Source organism: Amphiprion ocellaris, chromosome 2, assembly GCF_022539595.1.
Source record: "Amphiprion ocellaris isolate individual 3 ecotype Okinawa chromosome 2, ASM2253959v1, whole genome shotgun sequence".
Taxonomy (NCBI): Eukaryota; Metazoa; Chordata; class Actinopteri; family Pomacentridae; genus Amphiprion; species Amphiprion ocellaris.
Window position 1 is genome coordinate 39642 of NC_072767.1, and position 20008 is coordinate 59649.

At 38.7% G+C, this 20008-nt stretch overlaps 2 protein-coding genes across 5 annotated transcripts in view; both read right to left on the minus strand.

Moving 5' to 3' along the window:
- spata6 (spermatogenesis associated 6) overlaps window positions 1-17031 on the minus strand; it is a 44907-nt gene extending 27876 nt beyond the window's left edge. For all 4 annotated transcript variants that reach the window (XR_004846460.2, XM_055019120.1, XM_023298444.3 and 1 more), the window contains exons 1-9: window positions 16899-17031; window positions 15294-15431; window positions 12201-12249; window positions 12031-12072; window positions 11781-11905; window positions 9343-9423; window positions 3508-3915; window positions 2172-2274; window positions 138-178 (exon numbers count right to left, since the gene is read on the minus strand). Coding sequence is in view for 3 of the 4 variants with exons in the window: in XM_055019120.1 (XP_054875095.1) it covers window positions 138-178; window positions 2172-2274; window positions 3508-3915; window positions 9343-9423; window positions 11781-11905; window positions 12031-12072; window positions 12201-12249; window positions 15294-15431; window positions 16899-16988 (1077 nt within the window). In the remaining variant the exon portion in view is untranslated. The remainder of the gene's footprint in view (window positions 1-137; window positions 179-2171; window positions 2275-3507; window positions 3916-9342; window positions 9424-11780; window positions 11906-12030; window positions 12073-12200; window positions 12250-15293; window positions 15432-16898) is intronic.
- Window positions 17032-17172: 141 nt separating this feature from the next.
- agbl4 (AGBL carboxypeptidase 4) overlaps window positions 17173-20008 on the minus strand; it is a 439604-nt gene continuing 436768 nt past the window's right edge. Inside the window, exons 12-13 of the mRNA XM_055015739.1 lie at window positions 18492-18585; window positions 17173-18371 (exon numbers count right to left, since the gene is read on the minus strand). Coding sequence (XP_054871714.1) covers window positions 18272-18371; window positions 18492-18585 — 194 coding nt within the window. The 3' untranslated portion in view covers window positions 17173-18271. The remainder of the gene's footprint in view (window positions 18372-18491; window positions 18586-20008) is intronic.

Below are 20008 nucleotides of genomic sequence, written 5' to 3' on the forward strand. Positions count from 1 at the left end.
CTGACTGTCTAAACACATCGATACTCAAAAACAACACATAAAATCAGAATACTTATCTCTACTGCACTAATGTTCTGTAGCATCAAAACATAAGCTCACAGTATTTTCCAGTTTAAAATATTATAATTAAGACTTACTCTGGATGTTCTTGGTCTGTAACTCCTGAGGAATGAAGAATCTACAATGACAAAGACAAGTGAAGATTTCTATGGAAAAAGACACAACAGAGTAGCTTTTGATCCACAAAAACATCTTACAGTTCTTCCTCTAAATGAAAAAAAATGTGTATTTCTAAAACACAATAAAACAGAATCTGTACAAATCAGCATGTATACATCTATGCATGTGTGTGTCATAGTTTTCAACTGATTGACACTAATGAAACTGGAAATGACCAAATATAAGAATTGTGAAACCACATATTTCAGTCACACCTACTGAAAAGCACAACAAACAAAAAATGAATAATACAGGGGGTCCTTAGGGTCGTCGGAGTTCCATTACTACGGATCGATGTACGTCGATTTTCACCGTAAGTCGGAACAAAGCCGTTACATGCATCACAAAATCGACCAGGTCTTTAGAAAAGTCATGTTCCCAGTGTTTTATTCTATCTAATTTCACTTCCATGGAGAAGGCTTTCCTTTTCTTCCAAGCATCAGAAGAGTCTGACTTACACTGGGAGCCATAATGAAGGACAAAACGTTAGTGAATGTAGCACAATCCAAGGTGGAGTATAACCAGAGAATGGAAACAAAGCCGTCTGATAGCGCTGCATGACGACGTATTCATCCGCTCCACTCGCCTACTAGTTCCATGTAACCAGTTCTGACATAATGTTGAAACACCGTAGGTCGAGGACGTTGTAAACTGAGGACCATCTGTATACTTGTTCTGGACAACTGTTACATTAAGTTATCATTAAGATAAAGGCATTAGACAAAAACAGACATTCATATAAAATATATGATATATAAAAAATGGATGTAGCCTTAAAGCTGTATTCTTCCTAACCACCAGCAGGGGGCGACTCCTCTGACTGTAAAATGAAGTCAGATTGTATAGATGCCTTTGGGATAATGACCCTACTTTTTACTTGATTTGTTATCTCTGTAAAGATTTTCCATGTGGCTTTATGGTCTTAATTGCTGGTTGCAAGACTTTAAATAAAGTATGATGTTAATTTTGTAAATTTTGGTCGCACTGAAAGTAAAACAGACTATAAAGCAGCGAATCTTTAAGGACAGAGCTAACCTGTCCTCATGTTTCTATCCTTCGCCTGCAATGTCCAGATTTTACTGAGCAAACGAGACTTGAACTTGCTTAACAGTAGTAAAGATAGTCACTACATCCATCTTTTATAGTCTACAGCTGTGCTTCCATTACATATGTTTATGCGCATTTTACATTAGAACAGTTATGCGCATAACTTGCCCAATCGAAAATATTGATGAAGACCTCTCTCCATCTTCTTCTCATAGAGCCTTAAAAATAGTTTCTTTTTTTCTTCATGTTTTATTTAGCCAGTGGCAAACACATGGCTTTGTTTTTGCTTCTTCTACTCTCTTTAGTACAGCCGTGTTGTTTTTACTGCCACTTTCTGATGGCTCTATACAGCCTAGTTTATACATTCCAAAGCAAATTAGACTCATTTCTATTATCTAATAGAAATGAGTCTATTTTGCTTTTCTTTTTCTGTTTGTTTTCTGCTGTGACATTTCACTGCAAATTTGCTTGACAATTATACAGAAGCACGGTTTACAAATGCAGACGACTGCAATTTGTGTAAAGAATTCAACTGGCTCAGGATTTTGTCCAAACGTCCATTCATTCATTATCTATACACCACTTAATCCTCATTAGGGTTAGGGAGCCTATCCTAGCTGACTTAGGGCAAAGGCAGGAGACACCCTGGGTAGGTGTTACATCTAGAGACAAACAGTCACACTCGCATTCACACCTACAGACAATTTAGAGTTTAGGAAGCCAGAGAACCCAGAGAAAACCCATGCATGCACAGGGAGAACAACTCCATGCAGAAGGATCCCGGGTGTGCTAACCACCAAGCCACTGTGCAGCCCCCAAACTAGCAAGTTATTTCTACAACAAATAGATCAGCTGTAGATGTGTCGTAGTACATGTATCAGGTGTTGTATGTTTGTAATGTCTACCTGTGTGATCAGCAGAGAAGCTGACGGAGTGTCGACGTAAACTAGTATTCCCTGCAGAGGAAGACGGTGTTTCCATCCAGGAGATGTTACTGCAACGAGAGACCTGCCACAACACATAAAACATCTACTGTTAAACACAGTAATTAACTTAGTGTTAAAGTTTGATTTATTCTATATACAAATTCAAACTCCTGCACTGACTCATGGTGAGGAGTTTCTTTTTATCTTAACTTTTCAACAGCGTCCTTAAATCAGCGCATTAATCAATCCCACAATTCATCAAACAAGAAACGCCATGACGAAAAACAAATGTTTTGCTGGCTACACAGCATAAATGAAATAAACAACGGAGTACATTAATCAGAATCACTCATTTGTTTCAGTTTGTGCAGAATAAAGTAAAAGCTCACTGTTTTAGCTATTTGTCTGTCATCAGAGTCATTTCCCAGAGAGGATCACAATCAGGCTTCAAGAAAACAAAGACGCAACAACACAAAGATTATTTATAGGAGCGTGTCCTTCTACACACAAACCAGCAGCCGAGGCTCTGAAACGTGCACTGATAATGCATTCACCGTCGGGCTAAACTACTTCATTAGGTATCTATTTGTTAATTGCAGCTTGACTCTCAATTACCAGGGTTAATTGTCAAAAGAAGATTCCCCTAGGAAATCCAGAAGCGGGAAAGCATGCTCATGTCTTTAATGAAACGCCCATTGTGTTGTGGTGAGGAAATTCAGCTTGTGTGTGTGTTAGACCAAAAAAACAAACACACTATCTAATCATTCCTTTTAATAAGAGCGTGCAAGTGGAGTTGGATATTTATACCTCCGGATTAGATTTGATCTAAATGAAGAAACAGAGGGAAGGAGGTGTGGACGACTAGAGGCTTTGTTGTTTTTGTCCAGTCGACTGTATACGTTCTGCAAAATCTTCTTCTTTTTACATGTAGATCTAAAAGCAGTGATACAGCTGCAATTAAAGTGCTAACCGTGTCCCAGGCTGTAACGTTAAAGCCTCCTCGAGTCCCTCAGTGAGGATAATCGGCCGTATTCCGCGCACACGTAGCAAAACACTTTGATGACGTCAAAATCCATTAACGGCTCAGGTGAAAAGATTAACGCTGCTCTCTTATTATGCCCACTCGACTTAATCTGCCCACTAGATTAAGCTAAATTTTTGGGAAGCTCCCACTGAGGTTTGAACTACATCAGCTCCCATTAATCTTACACACCCCTGTGCACTGAACACATGTTTTGTTGGCATTAAACAAGCCGCCATGCCATTATGTTGTAAGCCGTCTTCACTTCTGAGGAATAGAGGTAATGCTACGAACCAGGAAGGGCGGCTGGCTCTCGGTCTCCTTCCTGAAGTGGTGAGGCCCCAGCTGGAGGTGGTGGAGCCTCTGCCTGGCGTCCTCAGAAAGCTGGCACATCTTGCGGTGCGTATAAGGCGACAGGGCTCTTGTCCTGGAGGAAACCGTGGGCTGCTGGTAGCCACAGTCCACAGAAAGTCTGGTCGCAGTGTGTTTTCTTTCCTTCTTGTTTTTTTGAGGGCTGCAGCCAGACGAGGATGAAACAGGACAGCATCTGGATGTTGCAGAGTTTGCAGTTCCAGGGTCAGCATTTAGCTTTTCCTTCCCACCTCTCACAGAGACACGGTTCAAATTATCTGTTATGGAAAAATGCCCACTGGATGACTTCTTTGCTGGGGTTGAAGATGGCCTTACTGGAGAAAGAGAATGCTAGAGAGCAAAAACAAAAAATGAGAGAGAAAACAAGAAAAATGTTAATATTGCTGTCACACATTAGGCTCATGATTTGATTCTAAGGTGACACACAACAGTTGAGCTGTTGAGATTTCTCTGCAAACCACAATTTGTTCCATTTTTGCCATTTAAGCAGCTGCTGCGGCTCTTGACATATACTTGCTCTCGCCGGACGAAACCATTAAACCATTAGCTAAATCATCCAGCTTAAGTGTTAAAACAACAGCAGCTCTTGCAGTCGGAAACCTGCCATGGAGACAACCTCTGCAGAATTACTTCAATAACTCTAATGGCCACTAACATCATTCTCCGATGCAATATCCCACTTCCTGCAGGTAATGCCAACCGGGGATAAATAAGTTTAGATAAAATGTTAATTGCATTTGATGGCCATCTCCAGTCTAATATGATAAAGAGGCATTGCCTGGCTGTAAAACAAAGATAATCTAAATGCTAATTAGGGAAATCACACAACATTAAAACTATTTTTAAGAGAAACTAAATTATAAATAAATCCTCATCGAGGCTGCCATTTGAGAAAGATCTGATTTAATGGAATTAAGACGAGTGTGCTCTCCTCTCCAAATCCACCATCTCTGGCTTCCTTCTCTCTCTTCTTCGCTGAGAGCGAGTCATTTTTCTCATCACCAGCTGAGTGGCGAAGGCTTGTCTGATGTGATTAGCTGTGATTTCCACTGTTAGCTTTGTGTGATAAAAACACTGTTGAACAAAGCCGGGGATGCTGATAAATAATAACAAGGTTAATGTGCTAGTGGCTGTGTAAAACTGCACAGTGCTGCTTCATGCTACATGCTAACTTCAGCACGCTAACACATCCACGAAGCTGACAACGACAACACTAACATGCTGGCACTAAGCAGGTGTAAATAAAAACATGGTTCTACAGGAAGTACCACTGAGGACGATGGGAGGGAAACCAAAGTGTTGGACAGAAAATTGTGCTAGTCAAAAAATTTAAGGTTCAAAGGACGCATTTTATTTATGTGGACAAAAACACAGATGTGTGGACCACATGTAATCACAGTTTACTGGATGATCGTTGCACAGGGCAGACTCCAGAAATGATTAATTGGGTTGGTCAGATTGGGCCACTGAAAACCTTGAAGTGCCACGAAAGCCACAAACCATACCTGAATTTCAGGAATTCTATTTTTCTATTGTAGAATAAAGGATAGTTGAAAATTATCAATATGAAAGTAAACTGATATAGTTTGGTCTCTTATTTTATAGTTAATATTACTAATTATCTGACCTGCATTAGCTACCGCAAGACCACCATGTATTTAAGGAGAACAAGTTCACCCACAGTTAAGATATCACGCCTAAATGGCTTCAACATTTAAAATTCTGTCCGTGTGTGAAGATAATTTATGAAACTACAGCTACATATAGTGCAATAAAATGCATTTTCAGTGTAATTCGGGTGCCTGTTGCGTTATTTTAGTTAAATGGTTAGAGAGGTCATGTTCTATAATGCAACCATACACACAATAATGTCACTGCTGCAATTATCCTGCTGTGAAATGGAAAAATCTCTGACTTTAGTAAAAGGATCAGACTTTTACAATAACATAATATCTAGCTGGGATAGAGCTCAGGATTCAACTGCGTAAGAAATGATTTAAATGAAGCCGATTAACTCTAACTCATCTGTCTGAAGTGAAGAAAAATACATAGTGCTATTTAAAGCTCAATCCTTATCGAACCTGACGTCATGCCAGGGATAATTTATAATTGGAAGTAATTAACTGAGTACAGCTCAGTCTTAGACGCTTATATAGTCCTGCTGCCGTTTGATGCTGCAGGAACACTACTGTTCAGAAGTTTGGGGTCACCCAGACAATTTCACGTTTTCCATGAAAACTCCCACTTTTACCCATGTGCTAACATAACTGCACAAGGTTTTAAGGGTAGAACACAGGAGTGATGGTTGCTGGAAATGTTCCTCTGTACCCCTATGGAGATATTCCATTAAAAATCAGCTGTTTCCAGCTACAATAGTCATTTGCCACATTAACAATGTCTGCACTGGATTTATCATTCATTTAATGTTATCTTCACTGAAAAAAAATGCTTTTCTTTCAAAAATACAGACATTTCTAAGTGACCCCAAACTTCTGAACGGTAGAGTATTTAAACTCAGAGGAAAAACTCCTATAAACAGCTGGAAGCAACAAACTTAACTTCAGCTGCTGTTAATATTTTAAGGTCTTGTGTGTTCCTCTGTCAACTAAAGGGACAAACTGTATCCTTAATATTCTCTGTGACGTTTACGGGCTGAATGCACAGCCAAGAGACATCAGTGAAACTTGGACATTGGAGGCGCAGTGAATAAAAGCTGACCTGGCCAATGACATCTCAGGAGTGGATGTAATCTCAGTGCCTCTGATGTTAAGACATTTCATTTCAAACAACAAACATGAGCCTCATAATGGCTCCAAAGCAAAAATCAGGGATCACCAGAAATTGTGTTGCAATTCATTCAGGATTTGTTGAGATTTTTCAGTGTGGACCAAAATGGTGAACAGACTGACATCGTGACACTTGCATGACCAAAGGAATGCAGCTTAGAGGTCTTAAATTTGAAATACAAAGATGTTTAAGTAAGAATTATGACACCTAATAAAATATATTACACGTAAAATGGGCATAAAAGACTCAATATATTGGTAAAGACTGAGCGTGTATTGATCAGCGGAGTTTCAGAGGTTTTGTGGAAGTTTCTATCCGTCTAAATCTCCATTAGAACAGGACATGATTTGTCAGCCGGGTGGGCAGGTAGACAGGGAAATGCCTATGCTGAGGAGCCATTAGGAGAGAGAAAATGGAGAAATTCTACAGTCTGACAGCCACAGCGGTGCTCTGATCCAGACATCCCCCCGAGGGGCTGCGAGAACACTGACAATCTGCTTCGCTGTCACTGACATCCCATTTAAACAAATAGCTGAGCTTAGGTGACCACACCTGGGAAATGCATGGTGGTGTTTTTGGCACAACATGCCAACTGCTGTGTGATGGATCACATGTCTCTAACAGTACAGTTTCTGAAAGATCTCCTGTTTTTCTAAGTAACACTTTTCTTTAGTCCACCAGCATTATTCTGTCTTCTCAGTATCCATCTGCTGAAATAACTGGTGCATACACTACTGGATATGACTATCAAGATAAAGATGATACTTTCATTTTTAGGGCTTTTAACCATTATTGTATAGCAGGTAATTCATGCAGTGGGTTGGAAAAGAAGTAGGAGATGATTAGATGATACTTTACCCTCTGAATCCCAAAAACCGCCAGTTTGTTTGTATGATATGCTGTTTAAAAAAAGAAAATATGCTCGAAAATGTAAAAACATAAAATATCGTTGGATTTTCCAATTTTCCTTCAACTAATCATATATGACTGGTAGAAAACTAACCAAAACTGAGCTTAAAATTGTGACATTTCACTCGAATTACTGTATTCTTATGTCTCATCTTAAAATTCTGCAAAAAAAAAAAGTGTGCTGTAATCAACAGTCACGTGACAAAAATCTGGGGATTTTTTGGCTGAAAGGAAGGCAGTGAGGGGACAAGTATGGAAATAAAGTAGAGTGACTGAGGGCAAAATAAAAGATGCAAGAGCAATAAAATAATTACAGCATGGCTCAAAAACAGCACACAGAGAAGCAAGTTATCAGCAAGTTGTTGAAAGATACATTCAGCATGGGGAAACATCTCTGCAGAGTTGATGTTCAGAGTAGTGTGAAAAAATATAACTAATTAAATAAGTCATCATTTTTTTCCCAGCATCGTTAACACCCATGGGCAAAATGTGCACATTCTACAATTTTCAAATTTTTGTGAAATAAATAATCAAAGAAATTCCGCCTTCATTTTCTTTTTAAGAATTAATGGCATTATAACTTTGTTATAGTTAACAAAAGACATTTCTATCCACGGTTGTGCGGTTTCCATAGAGCTGCAGGACTTGATAGTGCAGTGAAAAATGAGAACCTGCCTGGAGCTGGTGGGGAGCAGCTAGAACTTTAGAACACCTCCAAGAACCTGGAGGAGAGGTCTGGTTGCTTTTTACTGAAGCATCAAGAATTACTTAAACAATGAGGCAGTTGGTGCAGATGGTTCAGACTGTCATGTTCAGAAACACTTTGCATTTTGCATCCAGAAGTAAATGCAAAGGGCAGTAACTGATTCGACCAGAAAGGCTGCATGGGGCAGTGCTGCACTTGTTTTGCATGTCATCATACAGGCAGCAGACCTGTGTTTGTTTGTTTTGTTTTTACTTCACTTTGCATTGAATTATTGAGACATTTTCATGTCTTAAGGTTCATTTTTCCTTGGCCCTTACCAGCATTTCCAGTTTTGACTAATTTGACAGACAAATGTTGTCCAAGCAGTTTTAAAGGAAAATGAATGTGACAGCCGTTAAATCACATTTACAACACAGCTACCATGCACGGAATACATAAAAAAGGGCAGCAACTAAGGATTATTTTCATATCAGTCTACAAATTCCTTACCTAAATGAATTGTTTAGTTCATAAAATGAAACTTCTGATAAACCTCTATTACAATTTCCTATATTCCAAAGTGATTAACATGACCATTAAATATTAAGGTGTATAATTTACCGTTTCAAAGGACAAAGAGTCCTCACAACTGAGAATATGAGGTCAGAGAATGAATTAATTTGTCAAAAATAGTTTCATTATATATATTTATTTCGTATCAATGGATTAATTAAACTGTTTCAGCTCTAGACTGAAAGACTGCAACATTTAGGGAACAAAACTCAGAAAGTAATGCAAAGACAAAGGAAAACAGGAAGAAAATTAAGTCAGAATAGATTAAAATTCTTGAAAAAAATAGAGATTATATGGACCTGAGCACAATTACCCATCAACAAGTATTAAAGATACAGGTGAGCCGCCACCTGGATAGTTTAAAAATGAGTGAATGACTGGTTGTGTGAAAACTCCCAGCTAGTCAGACATGTGAGAGAAGCCTCGCTATCAGCATCACAGATCTGCCTCCCCGTAATTACATTCACAAGGACAGAACAGATACCCTTGAAACACTGCCAGTATGGATAGATATATGCAGTAGCCATGGCAACAATAGAAGGTGGGTATGTACGCTGGAAACAGACAAATGCGATGGCGAGCGATACCACTCATTAGAGCCCTCTAGAGATCAATCTTTACCGTTGTGGCCGTGGTCAACACTTGCACAGTGACACTGAGTATGTAGCCGTGTGCAGCCTGTCACACCTCTTACAAAGTGCTCTACAGATCAACGACAATGCAGATGAAAAGAAATTGGACATACGGTGCGTGTTTGTGCGTGTATGCACAGATCTAAAGATGTAATAAAAGGACACACTTACAGGGAAGGCAGTCCAGCTGTCTCCTCCATCACTCTCCTCTATGACTGATGTTGTGGTAAACTCCACTTTTGGGGAGATTCCCTTGAGGGAGAGGGACAATAGAAAAACACAACACCTTTAACTGGGAGACGAAGACAAAAGGACAGATAACAGCGCTGCTCGGAACACCAATTTACAACCACACATCTTCAATCTATGCCTGGTCGGAGAAAAACAAATTGCAGAAAAGGAGAAAAAGGCTCCAGTGATGTTTAAATAATACGGCATTTGGAGAGAGACATCTAAATTGCTATGTAAGGCCTCAAACACAAACATAAAAGCAACGGTGAGGGGAGCGGTGTTTAAAGACATTTAAATATGCCAGTTAGTGCCTCAGAGGACAAGGGGAGGATGGGAAAAAGCAACCGGCAGACACGTGAAGATGAAAGAATGAAAGCAGGAGGAGGCAGACTGAGAAGGAGATGATATAAGATGAGGAGGAGAAAAAACACAAAAAATAAAAGATACAGGATGAGGAACGACTGAAAAGACAGGAAGTCCTCAGTTTATTTTTCTTGTCTGTGTAGCGATGATAGTTGACAGCTGCATAAGGAAAATGCCATCTTCTCTGAAGAAAATAGCAACTGTCTAAGACAAGGCAGTGCTTTTGAATCGTTATCTTGGTAGTATACCTGTCTGTCATGTGCAGAGCCACCGAGATTAGAAGGAGGCTCACTTTGATGAAGCAACAATCAGGTGCAGGTAAAGAATGACACGTGTAATACTGGTGTCGATCAAGCTGGATCACACGGTGAGCACAATGTGGGGTCTCTGTGACATGTGAGTTCTGTTTAGAAACATCAGCTGACAGGAACATCCTCCATCCTTTAGCTAATCCAACAGTATGTTATTTGAATTTGTTATCAGGAACCTTTTCATCTAGCTTTGTATTTATCAAACTGCTAAAAGTAACATTTTGGTGAAAGATAAAGCTGAAAATCCTTCACTTTGACATAGCGACATGCCACTCCTATCTTAAAGATCAGCAAAATGATGACATAATGATGAGCGAGCGTAGGAATGTTGGGACATAACGTAGATTTAAAAATCTGGTAAACCGTGAAATACAGAGAGATTTACCTGCCATTGATTGGCTGATTCAGAACTGTGTGAACTTGATTGTAACAGCCCTTCATATATTTGTAAAAACCCTGCGGTCTAGTTTTAAAATACTAAAGTGGAGCGTTGCAGCAGCAATTTACATATCCCGAAACATACACAACTTACACTGAGCTGACGTGAGGTGGGTAAGAAAACGGTTATAAAAATGTATGCTAGATCAAAAAATTAAATAGAATTTAAAAAAAAAAAAGACGAATTCTCTTCTGACTGCACAGACGGGAGTTATTTGAGATTTTATGAAGAAAAACTCTGTTTTCTGTGTGATTGTACAAAAAAATCACTGATTATGATAAACAACATGTGAGATATTGCATTTTGATATCAATACTTGCCAAGAAGTTATACGAATTTATCAACCAAAGAACGTATCTCGAACTGATTTGTTTACATTTACATTCCATGCATCCGACATATCGTCTCATATTAGAAATACTTTAGGTTGTTGCTCATTTCACAAACCTTGTTTAAAGTCTCTTGGTGTAAACCTCATATAGGTTCAATAAAGAACTGATACTGTGAGCCAGCAAGGAATAAGATGATTTTAAGAAAACTTTTAAGGAAAAAAAAAGGGGGGACGTGTATAAAAGGGTGTATATATTATCCATCCATCCATTATCTATACACCACTTAATCCTCATTAGGGTCGCGGGGGGGGCTGGAGTCTATCCCAGCTAACTCGGGCGAAGGCAGGGGACACCCTGGACAGGTCACCAGTCTGTCACAGGGCTACATACAGAGACAAACAATCACTCTCACATTCACACCTACGGGCAATTTAGAATGATCAATTAACCTCAGCATATTTTTGGACTGTGGGAGGAAGCCGGAGACCCTGGAGAAAACCCACACATGCACAGGGAGAACATGCAAACTCCATGCAGAAAGATCCCGGGAAAGCCGGGACGCGAACCAGGGACCTTCTTGCTGCAAGGTGAAAGTGCTAACCACTACACCACTGTGCAGCCCTGTATATATTATAACGTAAGAATTATTGGTAAACACTGTACAATGCAGCAGATGAGTAAATCTGTAGCTCTGACTGGATATTCCTCCTCTCATCATACACATGATCAATCAAAGACATTTTACATTTTCCTCTAAGTGGCAGTAAGTCACTTGATAAATGTGTCACACACTCAGTAAAGAGCTTTTTCACTCCTACGTCGACTCTTTACAGCATTCTTCAGTATAATTCCTAGAAGTCTGATAATTACGGGTGCAGGTGTTGGAAAGAGGATTAGGAAAGACATGAAAGGAATAAGTGGAATACAGCTTACGGGAAAGGAGGAGGATCTTTTCATCAGCATCTCTCTCTCTGCAGCTCCTTCTCTGGAGCTCAGTCTGGGACCAGGATACAGGAAATTTCTGCTGCTTTCCTTCATTGTGGCTAAGATCTCACCTTCTAAAAACCACACACAGACAGAAAACAGGAACACACAATCCAAGTTAAAGATGCTGTTTCTGCAGTGTAATGACTGGATACAGTAGGGACTTAACGTGCCCAGATGGCATCATCAGAAAGCGTACCTGGAGGCACCAACTGAATCAGCTCGAAAGATGTAGTGTCAGCTAAAAGGAAGGAAAGCATAAACAGACTGTGAGCTAATGATCGCTATCTCGGCTAATAGCCTATAAGCTTGCACAGGACGGGATTCAGGACTAAGAGATGAGGAAGCAAATCCCAGATGGCCGTTTACCTTCGAGGAGGTCGGCTACATCAGCAGGGTCAACAACGGCGGGGAAAGTCTGGTGGAACAGAGTACAGACAAAGCAAATCAATACTTATAACAAGATCAGGCAGACAGGTCAGTGTCGAACTCTGCCATTTTCCCCAGAGACAGAAGGCAACTTTTATGAGCAGCAGAACACAGGATTGCTGGTTAGAATCTTAAGAAATATTTCAGAATTCAGAGCAGTGGCCTCATAATCTTTTCACTATTCGATGACTGACTTTAACTTAATGCTGCCCCAAGTAAACGTGTACAAAAAGGCATTAACATATGTTCAAGATTTGAATGGAAAAACAAAAACACTGGGATGTCCAACTTTTTAAATGTAGATCAAAGTACAATCAATACGTACATGCCACTATGCTAGAAGCATTGGGATATAAAGCCTCTAAACTTCCCACCGGTATTATAAAAAAAATTAAATCATGATATCATCAAAATTACTTTATTCTATATGTGTCATCAAAAATTTGGAAAAAATAAAGTGTTTACACAATACTCCTTAGCACAAACAATCAGCCATGACTGACTCAGATGTGATGTACAGTAAGGTGGGAAAACTTCAGGAACTATTTGGTTGAACTGCAGGCTGTGCTTAGACGGAACAGAGAGGAAACAAATCACAGCAATTAACAGCAAAACAAAACTTACTTGAGAATTAAAATAAGGACAGCATGGCTCAAAAACAGTAAATGAAGGTGCAAGTTGTTGGAAGATACATTGAGCATGGAAAAACATCTTTGGGTATAAAAAAAGTAACACTTGGTTTGTTGTTTATAAACCTTTTAGGTAACACAATGTAGAGCCATCATTTTCTTTTCTATTATTGGTGCTGCCTGTGTGCACAAATCGATTCTGGGTTTTTCTTCATTTTTTGTAAAATAAATAATCAAAGAAATTCTACTTTTTGTTTATTTTTTTAATGAATTATGACAGTATAACTTTGGTATGGTACACAAATGATATTTCTGAGCATCTATTCACGGACTTTATATTGCTGTGAAAACTGCCTGGGGGTTCAGAAGTTCAAAGAGGGCTGCAATTAAGGACTATTTTAATAATAATAATAATAATGCCTTTAATTTATAATGCACTTTACATACAGAATCTCAAAGTGCTACAATAGGGAAAGTACAAAAACACATTTATAAAACATTTCAAAAACAATAGCAACATGTTAGAACTTGAATAAAAATGTCTTTAGCCCTTTCCTAAATGACTCCAGGGACTGTGGGGCCCTCAGGCATGGTGGTAATGCGTTCCACAGTTCAGAGCAGCTGTCTGGAACGCTCTGTCACCCATTGTTCTCAGGTTTAATGTTGGAGTGAACAGAAGGTTGGTATTGGTGGATCGAAGTTGTCTGGGAATGGAGCGAAGGATTACGAGTTCTGAAAGGTAGTCCGGGGCATGTCCATGAATGCACTGGTAGGCAAGCAGACAGACTTTGTATTGGATGCGTTTTGAGAATGGAAGCCAGTGGAGGTTACGGAGAACAGGTGTAATGTGGGCATGTTTGGGCGTCCTCGTCAGGATCCTGGCGGCGGTGTTTTGCACGTGTTGAAGCTTTTGGAGGCTTTTTGCTGGGATCCCGATGAGGAGGGCATTGCAGTAGTCCAGCCTGGAGGAGACAAAGGCATGAACCAGCTTCTCAGCATCGGAAGGGGAGAGAGTAGGACCAAGTTTTGAGATGTTTTTTAAATGAAAAAAATGAGATTTTACAGAGATTTTGTATGTGGTGTTCAAATGACAAGTGTGGGTCAAAGATGACTCCCAGATTTCTGACAGAGGAAGAGAGAGGAATGGAGAAATCAGACAGTGAGATAGCAGAGATGGGAGAGGATTTGAGCTGGTGAGAATGGCTTCAGTCTTAGAAGCATTCAGTTGCAGGAGGTTTTCTGCTAACCATGCCTTCGTCTCCTCCAGGCAGGCTATCAGGGCTGATGATGCTGAAGTGGAAGTGGGGTCAATGTGCAGGTAGAGCTGAGTATCATCGGCATAGCAATGAAAGGACATTCCATGCTTGCCGATGATGTGGCCCAGGTGGAACATATAGATGTCGAAGGGGGTGGGGCCAAGGACAGATCCTGAGGGACCCCACAGGTGACAAAGTGGGGCCTTGACTTGGCATCCCCAGGACCACATACCCAGCTCTACCTGCCAGGAATGACTTGAACCAGTCCAGCACAGCACCAGACAGACCAACACTGCATTGCAGTCAGTGGAGAAGGATGTTGTGATCAACTGTATCAAAAGCAGCTGTTAAGTCCAGAAGAATGAGAAGTGATGGAGAGCCCTGGTCAGAGGCCACCAAAAGGTCATTTTGTGACCTGATCAGCCTATTTTCATATTAATCTATTTAATATTTCCCTCAATTAATTGTTTGATTCATCAAATGATACTACTAAGGTGACTAACATTACTATTAAACATTAGGGTACATAATTTACCATTATTAAAGACAGAAAGTGTTCATTACTGACAATTTAAGAGCATAGAATTTGCCAAAAATAATTTCATTTTCTATATTTATTTTTGCATCAGTGGTTTAATTAAACTAATTGCTTGAGCTCAGTGTCCAAAAATGTGACAGGGCCAAAAAAATTCCCAGAAATTGCTTTTAGTTTGGAGTGTTAAAGATGGATTATTTTCAATAGTATTCCACTAATAATTTTGCTGAATGAACTGCTTTGTCTCAGAAACGAAAATACAAACAAACTTCTATCAAATCTAATCTAGTCCAATAATCTATTCGCTACTCATCAGCTAAATGTAACTGACTGCTCCAAGTTAATGTGTTTAGCTAAGCAAGTTTAAAACATTTAACATTCTTAACGCTTTAATTGAAAAATAATAAATAAATATAACCCTGGGATGGACATTTTTTTTATGACTAATCTACTGTAGAATCGATACATGCTGCTATGCTTGAAGGGTTTGGACATGAAGCCTCTAACCTTCTCACCGTCTCTCTTCTGAGTCTGAACAAAACAGCCACAGCCGGATGGCAATCCCAGCCAAGAAGACATCTTTTATTTCTGTAATAAATTGTATTATTCTCACCTTGACAAAAACCATTTTGTGCAGAAAGCGTAAGGGGAAGACCGGCGGCAAACAGGGGGTCTTCCTGTACTGGCCCATGATGCACACACTGAGGTAGACATCATTCTTCTTAGTGAGCAGCACTCCTGGGCATGTGACCTGCACAGAAACATGGAACAAGACAGCATACGACTGATTTGGTGCTCAACTTCTGGATTTAGTCTGTTTTCAATGAAAAACTGTCATAAACACACATTTACAGAATAGTTCACACCATTTTAAAACAAACATCAAGTATACTGAACAAAAATATAAACTCAGGATGTAATATTTTATTAAATTCTATGTATTCCTATTACCATAGAGGAATAAATAGGGCATCTCCACAACACAATGGACCAAGTATACAACCAGGTATATTGGGAATGATAATGGGCAGATAGGGAGTTGAGTTAATAAGGTTGTTGATTGTGCTTGTGGAAGATTATCCTAATTTCCTGAAGGGCTCAGTGAAGTTGTTGAAGATTTTGGAGGACAAGATCACATCATGTGGCAGATTTTCTGTTGTACTGTGTTATCTGAAACATTTCTGTAGATGACAACGGATACAGTTTTGGACATTCAAGTGGTTTGCTATTAACATAATTGACATGCAGTGTTCAGCAGCCAGTGGCTCATTCTCATCTTTCTCTTGTCATCTGTGGCATTGTGTCATTTGAATAAAGTTGTAATTCAAAGTGGTATTTTACAGTCAAAGGAGTGTCTGAGCACCAGTCACTCTGTCAGATCATTGTCCTTTAAGGTCACACCTGACAAGTTTGTGGATTAACTCAATGGTTGAATAGAAATGAGATATTTAACCTTTTCTGTAAGCAAGTCAGATTGGTTTGCTTTTTTTTTTTATTTACCCATTTATTTTTTCAGTTCCCATCTCTAAGCTGGAGAGGTACAATTTAAAAAAACTAAAAAATAAGTACCGGTACATTAATGTCAAAGAATGGAAAAAAGAAAAAAAAGTGACTATATTGTCACAGACTGTCTTTCGTTTCTGTCTGCATGTCTGTCCAGCTGTCTGACTGACTGCTTGTTAGCTTGTAATGAAAGGCAATAAAAGAAACAAACTTCGAGCTGAGCTTAGTTTTCCTAGTTATGTGTCAGGAGGTTTATATGTTCTTTCTCTGTAGGGTTTATATGTACATATGAGGTTTCATAGGTATGTTTTGTTTTATTTGCTCATGTTACGAACAGCAACATGTAGGACAGAAGAACTGTATTTCTAACCGGGTAAATGCTGAACAGTTGAGGCTCAATCTCCAACGGTTTGTACTTCCTGACATACATTTCTGTTGGCTACTAGCGTCACCGATAAGGCTGCTGGTAATACTGAGGAGGATTTAGGAGAAGTGGTGAACAAATTAACTACACTAGTTCTCGCAGTCTGTGATATTTAAACCAGTTCGCCGGGATGTTCGGTTAGCGTTAGCTGGTGAGCTAACTAGCCGGTTAATTAGCATTAAGTAATGAAAACTGATGGAAGCTCGTTAGCTAGCTGTCGTTACCAAAAAACACGGCAACAGGTCGTTTTCTGGGTTTTGTATCGTAACAGCAGTTTTTACACGGACTCACTGCCTGGATGTTCAGCTGTACGGAGCATTTCAGACACTTCTGCGGCACTTCAGAGGAGGAAACCCACCGCTGCTGCTTCTTCGGAGCCATTCATCCAACTTTTAAAGCTGGTTGTCATAACAGCAACTGTTGCGTCACGTGATGGGGAAACAGCCAATCAGAGGCTCGCTGCGTCACGTTGCAAATTCACCGCACAGAATCCAAACAAACCGACTCTTAACATTTAAACAACATTTAAACATCTAAACAACATTTCAACAACATACCAACAACATTTTTAATCATTAGACAGTTTTATTGTTTTTACTGACTTTGATTTATTATCTCACACTGATGGACTTTTAAGTTTTGTATTGTTTTATGAGGCGTATTTATTGCTCTGTGGCTGTTCTCTTTTTCTTTACTTTTCCCTGCAAAAATAAACAAAACAAAATGAAACACAAAAAAATCAATGACATCTCAACAACATCTTAACAACATTTTAAAACAGACAGCAGACTCTGTGACTTTTAAATAAACTTAAAAAAAAAAACTCATCCAAGAACTTCTAAATTCAAGTAAATGGTAATCCAGACAGACTTCTTTTGTAGATCAGTCTTAGAATGAAAAACATGTGAGGGTTCTTTTCATATCAAGCGGCAAAAAACTTGCAGCATTTTGCATTCAAATTCATTTGCTTTGCTCTATGTGGCTGTGATACATATTGCTCATGCTAAAACAATGTAAGTGCAGCCTTAGTTTTACATGTTTCCACTTTAATCCTTCACTGATTGGCTGCCACTTGTGATGCAGGACCAATCAGACTGTGCAGATTATAAGGGTCATAGTAGCACCTTTTAAAGTTATTTGTGGTTTTAAAAAAATAACACCAAAATTAGAAAAAAAAAATCCTAAATATTGGATGTGAAAATCTACCAAACCACTGATCAAATGAACCCTACAAGGTCGTATTTGGCTACTCGGTATTGATTTAAGACAGAAACATTATGATTAGGTGCTTAATTGTTTAATGGCTGAATATAGTATAAAACAGAGCAAATAACACAATAACAGCATTGAATAAGTCACTAAGACTGAAGAAGCATGCTTTTTTTTTACAACAAAAATGAGTGAAGGCCTCAGATGGAGTTCAGATGGATAAGCAGTCCGTCTCCCTTCAGTGTTTCAATACTCCATGTTTCATAGTCACTAAACAACCCAGGAGGAAACCTGTTCAGTCCTGCAAGTAGCAGCCATCCCACGTTACAAATCTGTGAAAATAGGTCTTTATAGCTGCGGAGATGTGGAGCTTATAAATGCGAAGAAGCATGAAGGATCCTCCTGCCATGGCGCTCTGCATTTTATACATGCTCAGCCTGAGTCCGTCTGTCCATCTAGTGTCTGACACTCCTCTCCTTCTCTCTGTCCGATGAGTCTCTGCCAACGACGCCGACCTTCCCGTTACCGTTGCCCGTCTGGGACGTCGCCTCCGAGCTGCAGAGACAAACAATTCAACATGAATGACGGAGACGGAGGCACAAAGTTCAGAAAACAGAAACACATTCAGTAATGAGCAAAAGACACTCGAGTTATTTACTGCTGTGACTGTTTTACCTTTGAATGTGAGTCGGCCGGTTGTCCTTGATAAAGTTGTTCTGTTTGTAGTAGTCCAGGAAGGTTCGAGCCACGTTTCGGCCCAGCTTTGTGTCTGATACAGGAAGTTAAAGTTAAATGTCTTTGAATTGAAGTAGCTCTGCAAAACAACATTTCTGAAAGTGGTAGTTACAGAGCCATTACAAAGGAGGCAGCACATGACAAGGGGAAAAATGTGGAAATTAACATAAAGGTGTATAAATCTGTATTTAAAACAAGCAAAGACTATTTTTATGTAAAAGGAATCACTTGTAGTAACTGTTTCCATCAGTTCTACGAAGAATTTTGCCACCTTTAAGCTGATTCTTTTGGATTTATGAACTGTAATTTTACTTTATTTTTGTTATGACAAACACACCATGAAGTATTTAGCAAACTAAAACCACACAACTTCTCCTCAGAGACCAAAAACTGAGCCCAAATTAGTTAGAATTTTGGACTTTCATTAACAGGAGGGCCAGGAGCAATGGAAATGAATATTCATGTTGCTCTTTGGCTGCTGAAATAGTCAGAAAAAAAGAAAAAAAAGGAGAAAAAAAATTTGTTAATAAAAATACATAAATAAAAAATAAATAAATAGAGGCATTAAAAGAAAGTTGTAAAAATAGTAAAAATTGCCACAATAATCTGTCAAATAAATACAAAATAAATACAGCAACACTATGTATTTTCACTGGTAGGCATTGTAAAAAAACAAAACAAAACAATAATTACTATTTTAAAAATACAGATCTTTGATAAGGACATCATTATTTTTTGGCAGATTTTTTTGTGTGTAAATGTAAACCAATACTTCTTTTCTGTGATTTTGAATTTTTTTTTCTGTAATTTAACCAAAAGGGGAAAAACTGTAAAATAACTATTTAACAGGCTTGAAACATTTTTAATTTTAATTTTCAATAAACATAATTTAAAAAAAATAATAGCAAATGTTCATGAAATTAGATTTTGTTTTGCTTATTGAATTTTTTAAAGCAAAAAAGTACTGTAATTTTAAAGTAAGGGAGAGAATTAGCATTTGTAGAAACATATTTGATGTAGACGCCAAGGCAGTCTCTCTTTTTTAATCAATAATATGTAAATAAACACATTCTTTATGTGATTTTACTAGATATTGTCTGTAATTTAACAAAACAGGGAAAAATCTTTAGAAAAAACAGTAAATTGGAAAGAAATACAGTTAAAAACAGTTTTAAAAAACATTTTAACAGTATATAAATTTTATGTGGTGACAGTACATTGATTTTTTGTGTTGAACTCAAGTGGCAAGAAATAGAAAACCAGTAATGCAGGCTTTAGTTAAATAGGCCTTTTTTATGCAATGATTAATGGTATTGGCTCCATATATGATTTACTGCTGTTACAAGTCAAAACATTTGTTGTGACAAACATCTATGCAACTAATTTATTTTGGAACCATAAAGAAAAACTGGTGACGTGACTTTTTTTCAGCTCGCAGAAAGCAGCTTGGCAGGAAA